Source organism: Emydura macquarii, unplaced genomic scaffold (genome assembly GCF_026122565.2).
Source record: "Emydura macquarii macquarii isolate MOO-44397 ecotype Brisbane River unplaced genomic scaffold, CSIRO-AGI_Emac_v2 contig_2246, whole genome shotgun sequence".
Lineage (NCBI taxonomy): Eukaryota > Metazoa > Chordata > Testudines > Chelidae > Emydura > Emydura macquarii.
The window spans coordinates 63,457-84,016 of NW_027132383.1; the positions used below are offsets into that span (position 1 = coordinate 63,457).

The 20,560-nt window shown below is 44.1% G+C and overlaps 1 protein-coding gene across 8 annotated transcripts in view; it reads left to right on the plus strand.

Moving 5' to 3' along the window:
• RHPN1 (rhophilin Rho GTPase binding protein 1) overlaps positions 1–20,560 on the plus strand; it is a 63,188-nt gene that overhangs the window by 14,520 nt on the left and 28,108 nt on the right. For 6 of the 8 annotated variants that reach the window (XM_067560067.1, XM_067560064.1, XM_067560065.1 and 3 more), the window contains 5 exons: positions 3,239–3,354; positions 10,268–10,396; positions 16,150–16,225; positions 17,838–17,915; positions 19,413–19,537. In XM_067560067.1, coding sequence (XP_067416168.1) covers positions 3,320–3,354; positions 10,268–10,396; positions 16,150–16,225; positions 17,838–17,915; positions 19,413–19,537 — 443 coding nt within the window. In that variant the 5' untranslated portion in view covers positions 3,239–3,319. Of the gene's footprint in view, positions 1–3,235; positions 3,355–10,267; positions 10,397–16,149; positions 16,226–17,837; positions 17,916–19,412; positions 19,538–20,560 lie in introns of all 8 variants that reach the window. The other 2 variants (XM_067560066.1, XM_067560063.1) reach the window with 1 other exon arrangement.

A 20,560-nucleotide genomic window follows, 5' to 3' on the forward strand; every position in this document is an offset into this window, starting at 1 on the left:
AAACAATCACCCTCTAAGTAATTCATTTCTTTTCAGCATCTCAAAACTGAGGTTTATGGTGCAGCTAGTTTTTTAGTCCTAATGTCCCGTTTAATTCACCCAGAAGGTTCAGGATCTCCTTCCCTGACTGTCTCCAATATTTGTAATGTGTGCACAGATTACTTTACCTCTCACACTTGAGCATTAATCAGAGCATTAGAAGCTGAGGAACAGAGGTCACTCCATCTGCTCTGTTAGTCTGCAGTCCACAAATACCCATGCTTATACCAGTAACTCAGTCAAGTCAGTCTCTTGGTAAGATTTCAAAATATCCAGAACAATTAACCCTCAACCGATGTAAATCACCTGGAATCTTTTCACAAGCAATGTTTCCCATCCTACCTCCGTTATTAGTCAAAACAAATATGATCTGAAGTATTTTTCCACTCCTAAATAAGTCACACTTGTTTTCTGCCCATCGCCTCCGTTTTTCTTTAATAGAGCAGGTTTCCAAACCACATAATCTCTTCTGCAGTTGAGAATTTTCTTTTTTTAATTGGCCCTTCCATGATAACATCATGAACAAGAGCTGAGGCCTGTAGTCTCTTCTTTAGAGACTCAGGATTGTCTACACTACCACTTTTCTCAGTACAACAATGTCGCTCAGGGGTGTGAAAAAACACCTCTCTGAGCGACACAAGTTACACCAGCAGAAGCGCCAGTGTGGACAGTGCTATGTCTGCAGGAGAGCTTCTCCTGCCAACATAACTACTGCCTCTCATGGAGGTGATTTTTATTATGCTGATGGGAGAGCTCTCTCCTGTCTGCATAGAGCAGCAGCATCGGTACAGTTGTGCCGCTGTAAACTCTAACAGCCTTACTCTTGCAGCTGCGATGGCCACATAGTGCTATAAATGCAGGCCAAGAACTAACTAACTCTCAGCATGAGGCACATTATCAGCTGTTTTGTAATTGGTGGATTCCCCAAGCAGCACCTCCTTCAAGCAAGGAGGAGAGCCAAGACTTCATGAAGTCCACTGGACTTCTGTATGCAAATTTAACTTTATCATCATCCAAGCATGTACCCTGGTACGGTGATGAATGCTGTAGAAAATAACCTGTCCATTGCCATAGATAGATATGCATGGCACCTCACAGACCAACATAGATTCCCTATGCATCAGAGCCTGCTACTTAAAGGGCAAGGAAATGATACCCTTTCCCTAGCCTCACCCTGTGGCTATGAGGGTGAAGATACGTGAAATAAGATGATGCCACATGGGAAGCTAATGTAAACTAGTCTCTCTGGCTAAAAAATAAATAAAAGTGGTGTTTTGACCTAATCAGAGCTATAGTGAGTCTTGAGAGTGTCTTAAGAGAGAAGGAGTTACCCTTTTATTCTGAAGCTATGGTTAGTTGTTGCTCTGAAAGAAATTCACAAGAGCTGTATTCTGGGTGAACTTCGCCTCACTTCCCCCTCCTAGTTCGGGGGGCCAACACGTGGCCTAGGCAGGAATGAAGTAGGACCTTGTGCTGACTCTGCACTGGAGTGAAATTTACTCTCAGTGGTCTGCAAACCTTTTACATCGCATCCCCTCCTGCACCCCTGTCCACAACCTCCGCCCTCTCCCCCCCTTCCCCCAGCTTGGACTGGGCTGTGGGCCAGGACCATCCAGAGCAGAGCTCGGGGCAGAGTGGGGCTGGGTGGTGCTCCCTCCCCCTACCCCCATGGGGATCGGCTCAGGCCCTACTGCGTGCCTTCCTCCCAGATCATTCCTCTATGCCCCCCGAGGGGTGCGCCCCACAATTTGGGGACCTCTGCTCTATGTGTAAACTAGAATTTAGCTTGCTGGCATAGGCGGTTGGCATCTGATATTAACATAAGAATAGCAAACTTTCAGGTCTCCATCTTACTGTAATTCCCCTGCCTGGGACCCCTCCAGAAAAGGACCTTTATTTATGTCCATGGCACTCCTAGGGAGCCCATTTCACCATTTATTTTCTATTGTATAAGGAACAATTCAGTCTTCCTGTGTGGGTGGAGCATTTGTGTCATTGTGGAATCTGAGATCGTCCTCCTGACAGGGTTTCTGTTGGGTGTACCCTATAATATTCCTTTCCCTCCCCTTATGAAACTTCAAGATATATTAATATCTGCTGTTCCCCAAATTGATTATTAAACTCGTAACAATTCCCTGCCTATAAAGAACCTGCCCCAAAGAAAATTCAGGGAAGAGAGTGGAGGAGAAAATGAAAGTGATAAATAGGTTACATTGAAAAGTAATGCCCTGATTTTCAGAGTTGCTGAGCAAGCTTCGATTCCATTGAATTCATCAGGAGCTAATCACCTATGGAAAATCGGGATGCTAGTGTCCAGGCTGCAGTTGTAGATCTACTGTGATCCGAGGCTCCCAGGACTGGCATCCCAAATCTTTCATGCTGTGTCCATCTGAGAAAGTTCTGTAAAGGGAGACAACATATATTATTTCACTCCTGAGAAATCCCATATTTTAAAAATTACCTGAATATCCATCTAGTAAGTGAGGTAATCTAAGCAACAATGGTATTAGACCACTATAATGCACTTTCAAAGGTTCCATTATTTCCCAGAATGCTTGGATCGATGAATACCCTCAGTAGGTGGCTTTCTGCAGTGATAGTGTGACTGTTTACTGTCACTTGCTGAAAGGAATGAGATGTGAAATATAGTGCTAGTGTTGGTATCAAGGGGACAGAGGCCAGCAAGTGGTGTCATTCAGTATTGTAGAAGGGAGTGCTAAGGGGGAGGCAAGCAATTGTAATTAAGTGATAGCTGGAATATTTCAGCGGCTATCTGGGTCAGATGCAGGTTTATAAGAATGATGCTGATAAAGGGAAGAGGGGGAGGGGGACAGAAAATATTCAGTAGATAGCAGATATCAAAGCCTAGTGAAACTAGGTGGCTGCTGTTATCAACTAAAACTACACTTCACCGCATGTGTTTATTATTAAGCAATGGCATTGTTCTTGGCACTTTGACACACAGTGAAGTGAAAATGATCAAACCCAGAGGAAAGAATAACAGAGGCTTTTGTTTTAAATTATCTATTAACTCCCTGCTTGTGGGCAGTGCAGAAGCAGGGGGTCCCCAGGGCAGATTTGAATGAGGAGTGGGTGAGGCTGGTGGCATGGTAGGGTGGGATGGAAAGGATGTTTCAAGTTTGGTGAAGATGTCATGTTTGAACAGGATTTGTTGTGACAATCCTTTTTCTCATAGCAGGGCTGTGATCCCTTCGCACAGACCCAGCGCAGCAAACTGCAGCACCGCCGCGCACGAATTAACCAACAGATCAACAAGGAGATGAGAATGCGAGCTGGGGCAGAAAACCTCTTCAAGTGAGCACTGGTTCATTTCCAATACTAGAACATCTGTGTGCTAGCATTCTCAATTGCTTCTTAGTTTAGACTGATGCTTATGCTATTCTCCAGCAGGAGACAAAGACCTGTGCACTAGTAACAGGTCAATTTGCTTTCTTAGAAAGACTAGTGACTTGGTGTTATTACGCTACCTGTGTTGGAGAAGGGAGAGTGTTTTCTGGATCACCACTGTCTTCTGTCATTGTTTCTTATACTGGTCAATTGGGGGATGGAGAAGGTGACTCTCCCTGTTAATTTTGGTGTGGCTAGGTCTTTTTCTCTTCCTCCATTTGCAGTATGACTAGAAATCAGAAAGGAAGAACATAGCCCTGAGCTGTGCTTCTGTTCTGGTAATGCTTTACTGGTGGCTTCAGCTTCTGGCCACTTAACACCTTCCGATCTCTCCCTAACTCCTTTGACATTGCTCACATCTCTGTTTTCTTCTACACCCACAGCCCCTCCTGCTTCTTATATTTTGTTCTGTCTTCCCCTCCCCGCTGCATCCTTTGTCTCCTTCAACCACTCCAATAGCTGTGCTTTCTCCCGTGCTGACCCATGGACCCAGAATAGTTTCCCTGGTAACATATAACAAGCTCCTCTGTCTTGACATCCAAGGAATTACTGAAAACTCTTGAAGCATTCAAGCTCCCATGGTCACACCCTGCTCTGTTTGTGCAGCCCACCCATGTGCCTTTACGATGTAAACCCTCTGGAGAAAGGTCCTATAATCTGCTTGGCACTGACCTCACCCTCTGTAATGTTGTGTTGATTGATATACAGTTGATATACAGTTATATTGATTCAATAGATTTTCTAGAAATTATTAAACTGGAGTCTGGTGGATGGAACAACAGAAGTGAATTTAGAACTATGGCCCAGTCTGTCTTTTAAGTTGCCTATCTCTTTTCTGACAACCATGTGGGTAACTGCCTTAAATGGGCTAAATTCAGGTTTGATTAAAGGAGACTCAATTTCACACTTAAGCTAGAACTGAATCTGGCTCAGTTATTTCTAGCTAGCCATTGATGTGTGTGGTACTTTAGCCACAATGGGAACTCTTTGTCAGAGTTTAGACATTAATACAAGCGACTGTTCTCAGCCCATGTGGAGATACTGACATTAAAACAGGCATGTGTTGTAACACTTTGTTTTCATGGCTACCTTAGCTTATTAATATTTCTCAGTTAAAAAGCAGATCATCTTGGCTCCTACTTGGGTGTATATCTATGCATGCATGACACAGCACATGTACTAAAGTGCCCATCTGTAGGGCTGTGTATGATGCAATGAAATGTCAGAAGGATTTTTAAAGTAGCTTATATGTAAGCTCATTATCCATTCACCTTGTAGAAAATCTTACCTTTTTGGTGGCTGATGTGTCATTCGTTCTCTCCCCTCGACCTCCTCCCAGTTTCCAAATAGTTGACCCACATTAGATGGACTTTTTCTTTTCCTCTGTGCTACTTTGAGCTAGAATTGCTCAGCATTTTAAACCAATACTTACTTTATATATACCTACTGCACATTAAAGGTTGCTGTCATGTTTGGATGTTTTTAAGTACCGCACTATAAATGTGTAGTGGAGCTGAAGGGGGTACTGGAATGACATAGATGTTTAATGACTTGTCTGCAGTATGGGGTAATAGTGCACTTAGAAATCACTCCCCCAGAGTGCACAAAGTGTTGTGCATTAATTGGTCTGTGTAGACCCTGCTGCTGCTCAGTAGGAACTTTTAGTATGCACTGACAGCGTCTGCACAGACCAATTAATGTGCAACAGGTTACTGCATGTAGAAATCAGGCCCCCATAGTACTCCATTACTCCAGCATGTAGACAAGCCCTAGGACTGCTCCTGGATCTTACGAAGCATACCACTTTGGTGCCTCATCTAATTAAAAAGGCTTGAGATCTTGCTGTGTCCTATTCCGCACAACCCTGCTTTATAAAACCAAGGAGAAATGTTCCATGTCAGCAGCAATGGGCCTGGATGTGCTGTTTATATCAAAATCGTGACTCAGAGCTTCTTAGCGATACCTGCTGTTCCTAGAGCATCCAAGAATGTGAGCAGCAAGTAATCCCCCTCCTCCTAACTTAGACATTTCAATCCAGCACAGTCCAAAAGGAGTGAGGGAGCTAGAAGGAATGCAAGGCAAAACACGGGCAACTTAATTACTTTGTTAGGGAGTATGAGGGGCACGGGCGCTAAGTTAGAAAGTAAAACACCCTGATGTTGCTCTTTTTCAGCTGCTGAAGCATTGGGATCGGTAGTTTAAACACCTCTCCCACTGGTAGCTTCCTTCTGTGCGTCTGTTTTTGAGATTAAACAGGTCTATTCTGAGCAGAAGTTAGCCATGAGATCTCAGATTTTTGCCCACTTTGGAACTTGAAATTTTGGAGTTAATGGAAAACCAAAACTTGCCTCATAAAATCACCTGAAATTAAAAATCATTTAGTAAATCATTGCTATTTTTTCATGGCTCGAAGAATGTGCTCTTCTCCAGGGGTTAGTACTGAAGACTCCTAGGCCTTGTCTACCCTGAGAATTTGCCCTGGAGTGCTCCATCACTGTAAACCTGAAGTGTAGTGAAAGAAAGTTGTGATTTGTACTGGTTGGTGGAGCTTTCTGTCAACCATGGTTTACAGCTATGTGGGTGGCTGGACATTAGCTGTAGGAGTCAGGACAAGTTCCCAGTGTAGACAGAACCCTACTCCTTAAAATGATCTGTTTAGAGCATCATTCCTCTTTCCTAAGAAACTATGGTGAATGGTGTATTTGAAATAAAATGTGGTTTTATTGGACGCTGTAGAAGGTTTTGTTTGATGGGTAAATAAATTGGTTGAGACAGTTACAACAAAAGTCTTTTCCTGTCTTGTTCAAATACCACTGGCTCAGCAAAGTAATAGAAGCGATCAAGGGGTTGCCAATATACCACGTCTTTAAGAATAATGCTGTACAAAAAGCTAACTAAGCAAACATTTTGACAACTCCTCAGATTGATCAAGACTCATGATTGTATAATGTATGTTCTTAATTAGACCAAAATGCACCCCTGTGCAAAGGGCTAGCACGAAACCTTGGCACCATTTTAAGTTGCATTTTAATCAGTGTATTGGCCTTGTGATGACCTTCTGCACAAAGGTAAATTTCACCCTTAATGAATGCTTTGCCATGCACCAGTGTATGGAAGGTACCATGTCCTAGTTAGCCTGATAGATGCCATACCAGACCTTTCTGAAGTGCTGCTGCTATCTGTCTACTTTACTTCGCTATGTGCAAACAGAATACAGTTTGACCTGGAATCCATATACTTGATGCTTTTAAAAGGCTGATTTTCCCAAACTGAAAAACATTTTGAGCAAAATTCACTGGGAGTAAACATTTAGATATAAAAATGCAAGTGAAAACTGGGAGTTAAGTGTTCAGATGTCCAACAACCCCCCCCCCCCCCCACACACACACACACACACACACACACACACAATTCTGCACTCAAGAAACAAGGCCTCTTTTGATAAAAATCCAACCCGGTTAAAAGGTGAAAACAGCATTTTAGAAAAAGTGGAGAAAAATTAATGGGGAAATCGATAGCAAAGAGAACAAATCAGCAGTTAGAAATTGCAGATAATTGATAAAAGAAGCTGAAAATATCAATAAAAAAAATCTATGGCCAGTTAAAGACAATAACAAACAATTATTTAAATATATTGGGAACAAATGAAATTGTAGCAATGGCATAGTCCAATACTAGACAAGTATGGTAAAATGATCGATCTTGATGCAAAAGAGGCAGAAGTGTTCAATAACTACTTCTATTCTGTATTTGGAAAGAAGTAGGAGGATATACTCCCAGGTGACGGTGACAATTCTATCAATAACTAAGGAGGATGTTAAACAGAATTGGTTGATGTGCTCTCTGAGCCACTTACGTTGATTAACAAATCTTGGAACACGGGAAATTTCAGAGGACTTTGCGGGGGGGCGGGAAGCTAATGTTACTGGATGACCAAAGAACATGCTTTCGGCTGCAACAGGTCGCTATTTGTAGTGGAAAGGCTGCCCTTTTCATATTGAAAAAGGGGATACGGATGACTCAGGAAAATATAGGCCAGGTTATCCTGACCTCAATCCTAGGCAAAGTTATGGCAAAGCTGATCTGGGAGGCAATCAGTAAAGAAGTAATAAATGGTAGAATACTTAGAACCCCTGTGCTTATGAGGTGGTTTTATCTGATACAGGATCCTGGCATCCGTGAACAACTTGCCAGAGACTTGAAAAGGCTTAGTCCTGTGCCAAGCTGAGGTATGGCCTTGTTCTTTTCTTGACTGCACTCAGCTGAAAAGAAGCCCAACTTGATTTAGTGTGAGAGGCTAGAACATGTTTCAGCAGACAATTGGGTGTTGTCAGCTTTCCCCTGCCATCAGGTTATCTGTTCCTGGTTATTTTTTTCCCTGAGCCGATAAGAAGGGTGCAATTGGCCTGAAAAGCCGTCGTCTCAAAGAGGATGAGTCACTGCAGCTGAAATCCATCCTTCATGTTTACATTTGCTGACATAAAATAAATGGGATAGAAAACAGGGCATTCAGCAGGATGCTGTTACTGGGTGACCAAAGAACAGACTTTCAGCTGCAACAGTTGGCTATTTGCACTGGAAAGGCTGTGCTTTTCATATCTAAGAATTACACCTAAAAGAGCCAAAATGAAGTATAAGTGTGGAATCTCAATTGAAAGTGTGTCTGTGTAATAAGATTTGAATCTGTATTGGAGATATTGGCTTGTCCAGTGACACACGGACTTTGTGACAGAGGCAGGAACAGAATCCAATTCTCTAAGGCAGCATTCAGTGCCTTAACCATGACACCATCCTTTCTCTTCCTGAAATCCCGTGCCTCATTCACCACACGCCTTCTAACTTCTGCAAAAAATGAGGCCAGAGGTCCTACAGACAAGTCTTCTTCGCTATGCAAAGCTCATTAATCCCCAGAGCAGGCCCATCCTGTGCACTGAGTGAGCCGGGGTCCTGATGGAAAAAATAGTGTATGATCATGTAATTAGACTGTGTCATGATTAGGCTTGGAAGGATTAGGGTTTTTTGGTAAATGTCAATTTCATCATCGGCACACAAACCAACATACAAAGAAGTCCATGGGTAATAGAAATTTACAGATAGGCAAAGTAAGAAAAATGCTGTTTGAGAACTTAATAGAGTTTGATTTAAGGATATTTGCTTTGTATATTTTAACATGTAATGTAATGTTGATAGTTTGTGTTTTAACTGTTAAAGCTTTAATTTCTTGAATCTCAATGTCTATTGTCATAACTTATGAGGGGAGCAGACAATTATTCACAGCTATGAACATTTAAATTGATGTTCATTTTTAAGCATTTTTTCCTATTTTATCTGTCAATTTATAGAAAATAAAATAAAAATTGAATTCTGCCAAGCCTAATTATTACATATGCAGGCAAGGGGCTGAAATAAGGTTGCCCAGGCAGCCTTAATTCTGGCACTTCCTAACTCATGAAGGCTTGACTTTGCAGCCTAAATGTTCTCTTAGCATTTTTTGTATGTTATCATGTGTATAGATCCAAGAGGCAGTGTTGCCTAATAGGGAGGGCACTAGATGAGAGCTCAGAAGACATGGGTTCTGTTCCTGGCTCTGCCACTGACCTGCTGTGACCTTGGACTAGTCACGTCACCTTCCTGAGCCTCTGTTTCCTTTCCCATTCTTGGTCTTGTTTATTTGGATTGTAAGCTCTTTAGGGGTGGGGGTGTGTGTGATGTAGCACCCAGCTCAATGGGGCCCTGATCTTGCTTGCGGCCTCTAGGCATTACTGTAATATGAATAATTAATGATAATATGGGTACGTCTTCATACCTGTCTGTAAGGGCCTAGCATGTTCCCTGTCCCCCAAGTCTGCATTCTGTCCTTGTTCAAAGCTGATGTTCTGTGGCAGAATAGGGAATGATTTTTAACATGTCAGGAAACTTCTTTTTTTTTTTTTTTTTTTTAAACTGAACTTGTCCCTATTGTATGTACTGTACAATGAAGCAAATGTGGCCCTAGACCACACTCTGGAATTCTGTGAGGCTCCCACAAAAATGTGGCCGTGTCTTACAATATCAAATTGGAGTATTTTGTTTAATAAGTATGTGCAGCCTCACTGGAAGGCAGTCCGAAAGCTGCTTTGCTGCTGCCCCTAACAGAACAGGCCTTGGAGGCTGCTGGGCAGCATCCCAGTCGCTAGGCCGGGGCACTGCCAGAAACGAATGTCTCCTAAGAGAAGCTGAAGGAGTCAGGGAATCATGTCTCACTTCAGGCCTAGCTGCATCACAGAACTTTTTCCTCCTCCTGAACTCTCTTCCTCTCTCTCTCTCACCCAGTTGCTCTTATTTCTTATGTCTTTAAATCTCCCAGTCTCTCCTTGTTAACACCTAGCTTTCCATCATCCTTGATCCAAGGAGGAAAGTCTTCAGACCTTGGAAAGCTTGTGTTCCAGAACACGTTTTGTGAAGCTCAGTAGAAGTACCAAAGAGTTTTTTTTATAATGGTTAGAGCAGGGGTCCAAGAGCAAGTATGCTTCCTGGGTTTTCTCCCAGCTCTGTCACTGACCCCGCATCTGGCTCATTTCAAAGGTCTGGTCTCCGTTTCTCACCCTGTAAAATAGGAATAACATTTCCCTACTTTAGGGGAGTATTCTGAGACTTAATTCATTAGTTTGGAAAGCACCTTGAGAGTCTGTGAAATGGCCTATACGTGTATAAAGTGGTGCATATTGTTCTGTTGGGAGCTGAAGCCTTGTGGTTTGAACATGGTAGATCAGTAGCTTTTATCCTGTGGACCCCTTCCTAAGACCATTCTTCCTGTGCCCTCTCTCCTTTTTATTTTCAGGGCCACCAGTAATCACAAAGTAAAGGAAACAGTAGCCTTGGAGCTTAGCTATGTTAATTCCAATCTGCAGTTACTGAAGGAAGAACTAGAAGAACTGAACAGCTGTGTGGACGTATACCAGAATGACAGGTAAGATGTATAGGGTGGGGGATAACCAAGCTGAGCATGAAAGCTGCTAAAGTTGCAGGGCCCAGGAATATGGAGAAAGTGGTCAAACCTCTTGGGAATCAGGTGTGCTAGGCACCCAGGTGCCAAGACATCATGGTGATGGGCGTAATATAAATATTTAGATAGTGACATGCTTGGCTTGCAATAAGCCTCAAAATGTTTGCACAGTGGAAGCTGGGGCCACTTCCTCAGGAAAGTTATGGAGAGACCTTTTTACCCCACATCTCCGTCACAGTACATTGGAGTGTGTGGCTGTGGTCTGAGTGTAGATGGTTATATGGGCAGCTATATAATATATATAGCTAACAATGATCCTTACATTCCTTCCTCTTCCCTTCCCCCCCTCCCCTCGCTATACCCCTGTTCCTAGCAGGAATAGAGCATGTAAGGAAGTGAAGAGCAGGGTTGGATTTGAGGAGATTACACTGATTTCTCATTAACACAGTTCCTGATGTGAGTCTGCAGTTTTCGGCAGTGACTCACTTCCATGTACTAACCTGCGGGTGGCACAAGACTGAGAGTTAGGAGATCTGGGGTCTGGATTAGCTCTTCCAATGATTTGCTCTGTAACCTTGAGAATGTCCTTTATTCTCTGTGCTGTGGTTTTCTCCATCTGTAAAATGGGGATAATAACTCTGAGGCTTTATCAGCTAATGTTTGTAAAGTGCTTTGAGATGGATGGTGCTTTACCGATGCAGAAGGCTGAGGCAGGAGGAGTAATGCAGGTCTTAAATGGGTCAAAATATCTCTCAAACCAGGGGGTATGTAAGAAAAATTTCCCCAACACATGATAGGCACTGCAGGTGAAGCTTGAGTATTTAATGAAAGTAATTAAAAGCATTCCTGCTTAGGTGCTTAGCCTTCTGTTCTTGCTGCTCTGCTTCTTGTGAAATGGATTATTCACATGCTTTTATTTCCCCATTTGATTTTTTTTTTTTTTTTTGAGGCCAGACCTTTTATTAATTGCACCACATAGTTGCTTTGAAATGCTTACCCAGCAACCTCATCTGCTTGACTCACAGTAGAGAAAGTCCTAGCACTCTAGCCAGCAGCAAGCTAACGTGCTGGGACCTCTCAGGGGAGCTGTTTATCTGGGTGAGAAGGGAAGAAATGCCCGAGGTATAAATATCAGGGACGCTGAAGCAGCCTCCGAGCTTGAAATGCACACTTTCCCACCCTCCACACGCGTCCACACACCCCGAACACTGTAAAGCAGTTCAGTTCAGCGGGTGCCGCCTGTGTAGCTGTCTTGATGTCCCTTGTTCCTTCTCAATAGTTGTGTTTCAATAGGGCAAAGTTAGCAGAGGGGGAGCTTTCATGCTCCAAGAGGGTTGCCTGAAAGCATTGGTAAGGATGAGTTGTTCTCAGTGATGCAGTTTGCAGTTCATCAAGTGAAAGCAAAACCAAATCACTCCCCCAGGATCTCACTGGGTGGCCCTCCTGCTTGCTGGGCACTTGAGGGAACAAGAACTAGATTTAATAATGTATGGAAGTACGGTGAGTGCACCCTGCAATGTGCTGAGCCCTCCCCCCCCCCCCCCCCATATCTCCCATTGGGGCCACATGGTGGCTGATGTGGTGTTTTCCTCTTCCCCAGTGGTATGCAGCCACTAATAGCGGAGGACCAGATTCTGCAGCCTTTCCCCTCTTTAGTGCTTGGTGAGGTGATAACTCACCTGAATCAGAGCTGCTGAATTGAGCCTACTTGCGTAAAAGCTGCTCGCAGTCAACAAGAGCTGCAAGATCTATGTCTTGACTCAGTCATCCATATTCGTATGTTACACAAGTGATTCCTAGCCACCCCAGGCAGGCAGGAGGTGATCCTTCTGCTCCTGAACTAGTGTGGCTGCCTGGCAAGAACTTAATCTTTGCAACCGACCCCAAAAGGCCCTGTTTTCTGTAGATTTAAAGAACACCAAAGAAAACCTTCTTGTGGCATTTGGATCTAACTGAAATCTCATTAGAGAAAAAGTGATAACCCCTTTTCCACACTAATTATAGCTCTCAGGAGGCTGTTTATTCCATGACTGAGTAAGTATGAACAGACTTAGATGTGGATGTTTGTTTTTCTCCCCCTCCTCCACCCCTCCAGTCCATTTTTCATGAGCATGTGATATTTCAGAAACTGCTGATAAGCTCTTTGTGTTAATGAGAGACCTGGGTTAAATAACCTGTTATTGTGTAAACACCGACTGTAATGGTCCTGACCCTGTGTGACCCCCTCCAGATCTCACTCCACTAGCCTTTCCTGCCTCTTTGAACCAGTCCTTTGGGAGGCCGTGTGTTTGTGCTAGCATGTCCCAGTAAAGAGGATTAGATAAATTCCTAACTTTAAATAAACAGTTGTAGGTCCATTAGGAAAGCTGTGGTTTGGCAGGGTAATGTGTGAAAGAGCAGGTCCGGAGGAGAAATCTCAATCTACTGATTTACACCACAAAGGGTCCATCACTGAGGCACCTAGAAGGATTATAATTGCTTGGGGCTCATTTTCTTGTGCTTTCTCATCTATACAGGAATCTTCCTTCCAAATATGACTGTGCACTTTAAAGAGACACTAATATTTTGTTTAATATTCTCTAGAGATGGGAGGCGCAAACCTTGCTGATTGGGGCCTGAACTTTATGGGCCTGATTCTGCTGTCACACCTGGTGACCAGGAGTTGCTCTACTTGGGGGGAGTGGTAGATACCCTGGAGGGCAGGGATAGGATACGCAGCGACTTAGACAAATTGGAGGACAGGGCCAAAAGAAATCTGATGAGGTTCGACAAGGACAAGTGCAGGCTCTTCCAGTTCAGATAGAAGAATCCCATGCAGTGCTACAGACCTGGGACTGACTGGCTAGGCAGTAGTTCTGCAGAAAAAGACCAGGGGGTTACAGTGGACAAGAAGCTGAATATGAGTCAACAGTGTGCCCTTATTGCCAAAAAGGCTAATGGCATATTGGACTGCATTTGTAGGAGCATTGCCAGCAGATGGAGGGAACTGATTATTCTCCTCTATTCGGCACTGGTGAGGCCACATTTGGAGTATTGTGTCCAGTTTTGGGCCCCCACTACAGAAAAGATGTGGACAAATTTGGAGAGAGTCCAGAGGAGGACAACAAAAATGATTAGGAGATAGAAGCACATGACTTATGAGGAAAGGTTGAGGGAACTAGTCTTTCTTAGTCTGCAGAAGAGAAGAATGGGGTGGGATTTGATACTGGCCTTTAACTACCTGAAAGGGGGTTCCAGGGAGGATGGAGCTAGGCTGTTCTCAGTGGTGGTAGATGACAGAACAAGGAGCAATGGTCTCAAGTTGCAGGGGGGAGGTCTAGGTTGGATATTAGGAAAAACTTTGTCACTAGGAGGGTGGTGAAGCACTGGAATGGGTTACCTGGGGAGGTGGTGGAATCTCCATCCTTAGAAGTTTTTAAGGCCTGGCTTGACAAAGCCCTGGCTGGGATGATTTAGTTGGGGTTGGTCCTACGTTGAGCAAGGGTTGGACTAGATACCTCCTGAGGTCCCTTCCAACCATAATCCTCTATGATTCTGTACTTTACAAATCAATGGAATTACTGCCCTGAGTGCAGAATCAGGCCCTGTATCTCTAATAGGCAAAACCAAATTTCCATATATGGAAGTGTTTGGATCCAGAGATTTGGAATCCAGGTCTAAATCTGGAATGCTAATCCCTAATGGTGGGGTTTTTGGGTTTGGTGTTGAGATCTCCAGTGTGGAAAGAGGCTTTGCTGCAAACTGATCTGAACCCAGACTGGGGTGGTCTTTGCCGAACAGCAGCCTGATAAAGATGCTGTAATGTTCTGCAGACAGTGACCTGCTGCCACTGCTGAATTTTAACTGCATATCTTTATTGCCAAGATTTTTTACATTTTAAAAGATAGCCCTGGCTTGATTGTTACAGTAGACGCTCATTAGTAGCAACATATTGGTGCCCTTTTGCTGTGTTACTCCTAAGTGACTGTTGCTGTTATGGGGAGTGTCATCTGACCAAAGGTATATGAAGAGTTAAGGGTGTTTAGGAAGGGGTGGGCAGACATGTTGTTGCGGGGCGGGGGGTGGGGTGGTTGGAGGAAATGGGGCAGGAGAGCCCTGGGTTTGGCAAGGGAGCCTTCAGTAGGCAAAACAGCTGAGCAAGCCCAGGTGCCAGGACAGGTTGGGGATGCTCCCGCTGGCAGCTTTATGCTCCACCCTGGTGAGGGATGGCTGGCTGGGGTGGGGGGCACTGTGCGCAGCCTGAAATGGAGGGAGGTTAGCTCCTAGCACAGAGAGTGGAGACGGGAGGAGGGAAGGGGACAGGGCAGCCTCCTGGGGAGGGAGGTCCCCCCAACCTCTCACTGTAAAACAGCACACCCATATCACTAGCAACTGAGATGGAGGAGACAGCTCAGTGTAAGGGGGGTCCCCTATGCTCCCCACTGCAAAATAGCACACATCTGCTGCTCCCCCAGCTTCCCTTCCTCCACCCCCCCAAAAATCCCTCTCTCCTAGACCCTCCCTCTAAGTCCCCCTACACATGCTCTCTGCGCAGGCTCTGTCAGGTAGGGTAAGTGTCTGGGGCTGTGTCCTGAAGTTGCGCTGAAGGGCCAGGGTCAAGAGGGGAGTGGAAAGATGTAGTTTGTGGGGCAGCGCCCATACACACTCCTCCATCCCCACCCCTGGATGCGATGTCACAACGTCATGAATGTTGCTCTTATGTGTTGCTGTTACCCAGTGGACAATTCGTGATAAGGAAAGTGTTCCCAGGGGATGTTGCTTCTAAGCAGCAGCAGTTCTTACAAGGTGTTGCTGCAAACAGGCATCCACTATATCTTGTAACCATTTAAATGCTGGCCCTGAACTGCTTGACAGGAGTCCCCTTTTTAAATGTTGATGTTGTAAACAATTTATGAGGCACACGTTCATGAAAACGCCTTATCTTCGGAGTGCCTTACAAACATTTCACTGATCTGGTGATGTAGGCCATTGTTAGAACCCCCGTTTTATAGGTGACAGAAACTTAAGCCGGCCTAAGTTCCACCCTTTTGGGCAAGTCACTTCTCAGTGTCATAACTGAGATTGGATCCCTGTCTCTCAAGAGCTGTTTGTTAAAACATCTTAGACCATTGCAGCCAATTCAGTTTCTGATCTTTTGGCTGCTTTTAAAAAAAACTTAAAGTAGCAACCTAAAACCACAACATTGCATGGGTAAGGCACTGAAAATCAGGACAGGGTCCACCAGTGTATCCAAAACCCGCAAAGATAAAGTGCTGTTCCCGATGTGTGTTCTTTCAAAACCACCTTCCCAGCTGAGAACATTTGTGTCTGGTTTCTGTGTATTCCCTCACAGCCTGGCCCTTTGTAAGTCAAATGGGAGTTTTGTCTTTGAATTTAATGGAAGCACGGTCAACACCATAGCGAAGTGACTATTAACCTGAGGCACTCCGGCCTGTAGCATTTGGGCTGCCATTGAAGTAGGCAAGAAAAGAATATAAGAAATGCCCCCACCGGATCATGTTAATGACCTGACTAGTCTCCAAAGCTGGCCAGTAGTGGCAGCTTCAGAGAAAATTCAAACCTTCCATACTGCACCTTTTGCCATTTTAATCGGGTAACATTTCTTCCTGACCTCAGCTGGTGATCACTTATGCTTTGAAGCATGAGGTTTCCTTACGCCTACAAGAGAATAGTGACTGGAAATATAAACTTAGCTTGTCTATCATATTTTATTTTAGTGAATCGATCAGCGTCCCTATGATTCCTTTGGGGCTAAAGGAGACTAAGGAAATGGATTTAATGGCCCCATTAAAGGTAAGCCTGCTTAAAGTTATTTAAGTTGACATGCATTGTCTGAATCAAATGTGAGTATGTCATGAGGGCTTGATTAAATATTTCTGCATGGGAGTACAGTTGTGTGTCGTGGCAAAGATGGGTGGGAAGGGAAGACAGGAATCTAAACCCAGCTTCAAACTGTTCTCTTTATTCTTTGTAACTGTGGTGTTCTTTGGGTACCCAGGACTGATCGTCACCCTCTGCCCCCAGTATAAGGGAGTCTTGCTTGTGGTAGCTGGCTGTTGGCTCCCTAACATCACTAGCGTGTCAGCCACTCAAGCCCTGTCTTTGCCTTGCAGGTTAATGAGAGGTGCAATCCATTCTTTAGTCCCTTTGAAGCATTCCCCTGTGATATCTAGCCCAACACTGGCTACTCATAGAAATCCCAGATCCTCTCCCACCTCAAGAAGCAGTGTACCCCAGTTTGCCAGTTTTACCTCACACCACCACTTCTGTATAACACACAGGTTACAAATGGTTACAATACAAGACAAAATCAGAAAACGTGAACTAGGCCTGCACTTAATAGTGACCTTTCCTAACTAACAAAGTAGGTTCCCTCCTCTCTCTCTCTCTCCCCCCCCCCCCCCCAAATTTGAGTCTGTTCCTGGCTTTGGGAACAGAAGCAAGCCAGCCGGCTGGCTTTGTAGGAACCAGGATCCATTCCTTCGTGGAAAAACACCCCTTTCAAGATGTCTCCTCAGTGAAAGGATCCAGAGTGCCTCTCCCCACTCTGTGTTTTAGTGAAACACTCTCTTGTCTTTATTCGTAGACAGAGCAATTCCCTATCTATGTTCCTTTTTTACTTCCCTGTGGTTTTGATTATTTGCAGTTTTCTTTGATGGTTTTCCATTGATTGTTCTGTGATGGGCCAATGGCAGACAATTGATCCTTGCATTACATCACTGGCTGACCAGGGAGGATGGCACCGTCCACCTGCATGAATTGGTGGTCAACCTATTGGCTCCTTTTTAATCTTAAGAACATAATGGCATAAACTTCAATATAGTGACATTATTACTTCAATATTACCCGTACACACATCATGCCATGATTATGAACATCGGTAAATTGCAAGCTTTCACCAGAAACCTTATATGTTACTCTTTATGGACAAATACCCTGTAAGAAATGTATTTGATGTAATGAGTTTGTCAGGTCTGAGACGAGTTGTTTGAAAAGAATGGGACACTTTGCCAAAGGGCCTATGTGTCACAGTAACACCAGTTTGTAAGTTTATAAGTCAAATAAAAGCCCAGAGGGCGTGATCTGGCCTATTACTTGTAGAGGGGATGAAAGCAATGGAAAAGCTACCAAAGAACTGTCCCAAAATCTGTTGCAGATGGGAGCCCAACCAGCCCTCCAGGAGTCCCTGTGCATAGACATGGTTTGTTTGAAGTTTTGCAGGGTTAGGGCGTGTGGCAGGACTGCAGAGCTCTCTCCTGTCCTGGCATTCATTATTTGCTGTGTGTTTACAAAAGCCCTGTACTCCTTCACTAAGAGCACTGGTGAGTTGCTTGCTCAGTAGCCACAGAAATCCGTCACCCACAAACTAAACCAGAAGCTTTCCTTTTTCCCCCCCTACTCCCAGGATCTCATCTCTGAACATTATGGGGAAGATGGCGTCTCATTTGACAAGGAAATCAAAGAGCTAATGGATCTGCGGCAGGTTTGTGCTCCTCATGCTTAAAAAGGGAAATCCCAGCCTGTTTCAGCGAGTTCAGGAGGAAAATGGGGCCTTTTTGGAAATCATTAACTCTTCTATGGGTGGTCTTCACACTTCTCTTCCAGAGCTGTACTGTCACATTTCATGTGCTTTATAACTTTGGGATATGGAATTCCTGGAGCACATGTTGAAAAGCTGTGGCTTCAGTTTATAGGTTACAAAATACGGTAGATCATAAAATAATGGTATCTGTGCAATATAATGGAGTCTCTTAATGCCCTGCTAACCGAGGATTGCTTTATCCTTTTCTTTTATTGTTGTCCAACCTGTTGTTGTTTTTAGTTTATGAACTTAGTTGGAAAAAAATCAAGCAATATCTCCCTCCCAGGCAAGACTACACAGCAGCTCCCTCTGCTGCATTAGAAGTTAAAACAGAAAATAACTTTGGGTAGTGAGGAAGTGAAGAATGAGTCCTGTAGCTGAGCCTTCAAGGGGAACTTTCTCCTCCTCTTGCAAACAGTTGCACTGGGTCTTTCCATTTCTAGTTGCTATGAAAAAGAGGCATTTCTTAGTGCAAGGGTCTGCCCTCATGGACCAAGCTACAAGATTGGGGCCTTAGTGAGCAAAGATTAAAGTGGGACCAGGGTTCAACCGTCAGAATTATCTAAAATTCTACCCTACCATCTGAGCCTCAGAGAACTTGCAGCAGAAAAATCAGGAAAAGCCCAGTGCTAGAATGGAAAGACCAATTCTGAGCTACTAATTAATAACGGAACTGTATTGTTCCACCCCCTGTCTGTTAAATCATCTTAAATTACCTTTTGAAGCCAAAATGAGCTGCTTCCCACACCTGCATTTAATCAGATTTCCTATTTTTCCCAGGCTTTGGTAGATGAATGCAGCTGCCTTAGTGAGGCTGGAGTAAAAACACCCCTAGCTTTCAATTTGGTGAGGTCAGTCTTAATAATCCAGCCCAGAGCTGGACGTTCTCTAACTTGCCTTTCCTCTCCTCTTAGGCTTCATATGGGTAAAGTGGTGCCAACTGTACATGGTTACATCCAAAAAAATCTACATGAAAAGAAGATTGCTTGCCAAGTCAAGCACTCAAACGCGAGAAGAAGCTTTACTAGTGAATCTTACTTCAGCCCTCTTGTATCATAATGCATAGGCACAGATCACAGATATTGTGAACATTGGGTCCCCCACCCCAGGCCCCTACCTTGTTCAGTGCACAGGATGACAGGTGCACTGTCACTTTCTGTCATGGTAAAAGAATCCCAGATATGTTCATCTAGGATGAAATTCATCCCCCTCTGCCAAAGGCAAGGCCTCTGCACCTCTTAAATCCCACTTCTTTGCCTTCAGAATAGAGCTACAGTGGCACTGAGTGGTGCAGAAGCCTTGTGCAGTCTCCACTCAGCAGGGAGCGTCTCTTGTTAATTGTTGGTGCACCTGCCACTGGTTCACATATGTTTACTCTTTTCTCTCCTCCTTCCACAGGCCATGCGGACTCCCAGCCGGAATGAGGCAGGCCTAGAACTTCTCATGGAATATTACAACCAGCTTTACTTCCTTGACAACAGATTCTTCCCTCCAAATAAAAACTTGGGTGTCTTCTTTCACTGGTTAGTGAGGGTTTTTGTATTCTGCCCTTTAAACTTGTATGTGTAGTCTTAATATTGCTGGTTTTGGGGGCTGAGGGTAAATAGAGCCCAGATGCTCAGGCCCTCTCTGGACCTTCTTCCTCTGAAATGTTTCAAAGTTCTGGCCTTTTGTCTTTGTCCTCATCATCAGAAGTTGGGCGTGTTAACATGGAGATCTGGGTTCCAGCACTACCTTCCATGTGACCTTGGGCAAATCACTTAACCTCAGTGAAGTCTGCAAAATGGAGATTTTAATGCTTGTGTATCTTTTAGGGCATTGTAACCTGGTTGCTATCTGTAAGTGCTTTGAGATCCTTTTCTGTTCTGTCCAGTCAGTGCAAAGTGTGATCAGACATTCATAGTTTCTATTTCAAGTTGGGCAAAACATGAATACACAAAGAGCAGCAAATGAATGTTTGGGCTTTTAAAAAAAAAAAAAACCAACCTCAAAGCCCCAACTCTTGTGTAGATGTTTTCAGGTCTGGCATGCAGCAAGGCATAGATTGATCTGTGGAACATTATGCCATATGAATTATTTTTTAAATTGGTAGATACCTTGGGGGTTTTTTGTTTTTTTTTGCCTTCCTCTGCAGCAATGGGCAGAGGTCACTTGTGGGTTTAAACTAGTGCAAATGGTGGAATCTCTTGAAGTCTTTAAACCATGATTTGAGGACTTCAGTAACTCAGCTAGAGGTTAGGGGTCTATTAGGAGTGGGTGGATGGGTTCTGTGGCCTGCGATGTGCTGGAGCTCAGACTAGATCATGATGGTTCCTTCTGACCTTAAAGTCTGAGTCTATGGCATTGTTCCTTTCTGTGGTGGATTATCCTCTGCTGACCATTTTTAAATCAGGTTTTTTGTTTATGGATGTTTTTCTAAAGATCTCCCCAAGACATTATTGTGGGGCAGTTCTCTGGCCTATATTATACAAGAGATCAGACTAGATGATCATAGTGGTCCCTTCTGGCCTTGGAATCGATGAAATTTCCGGTCTCATCTCTGTGGC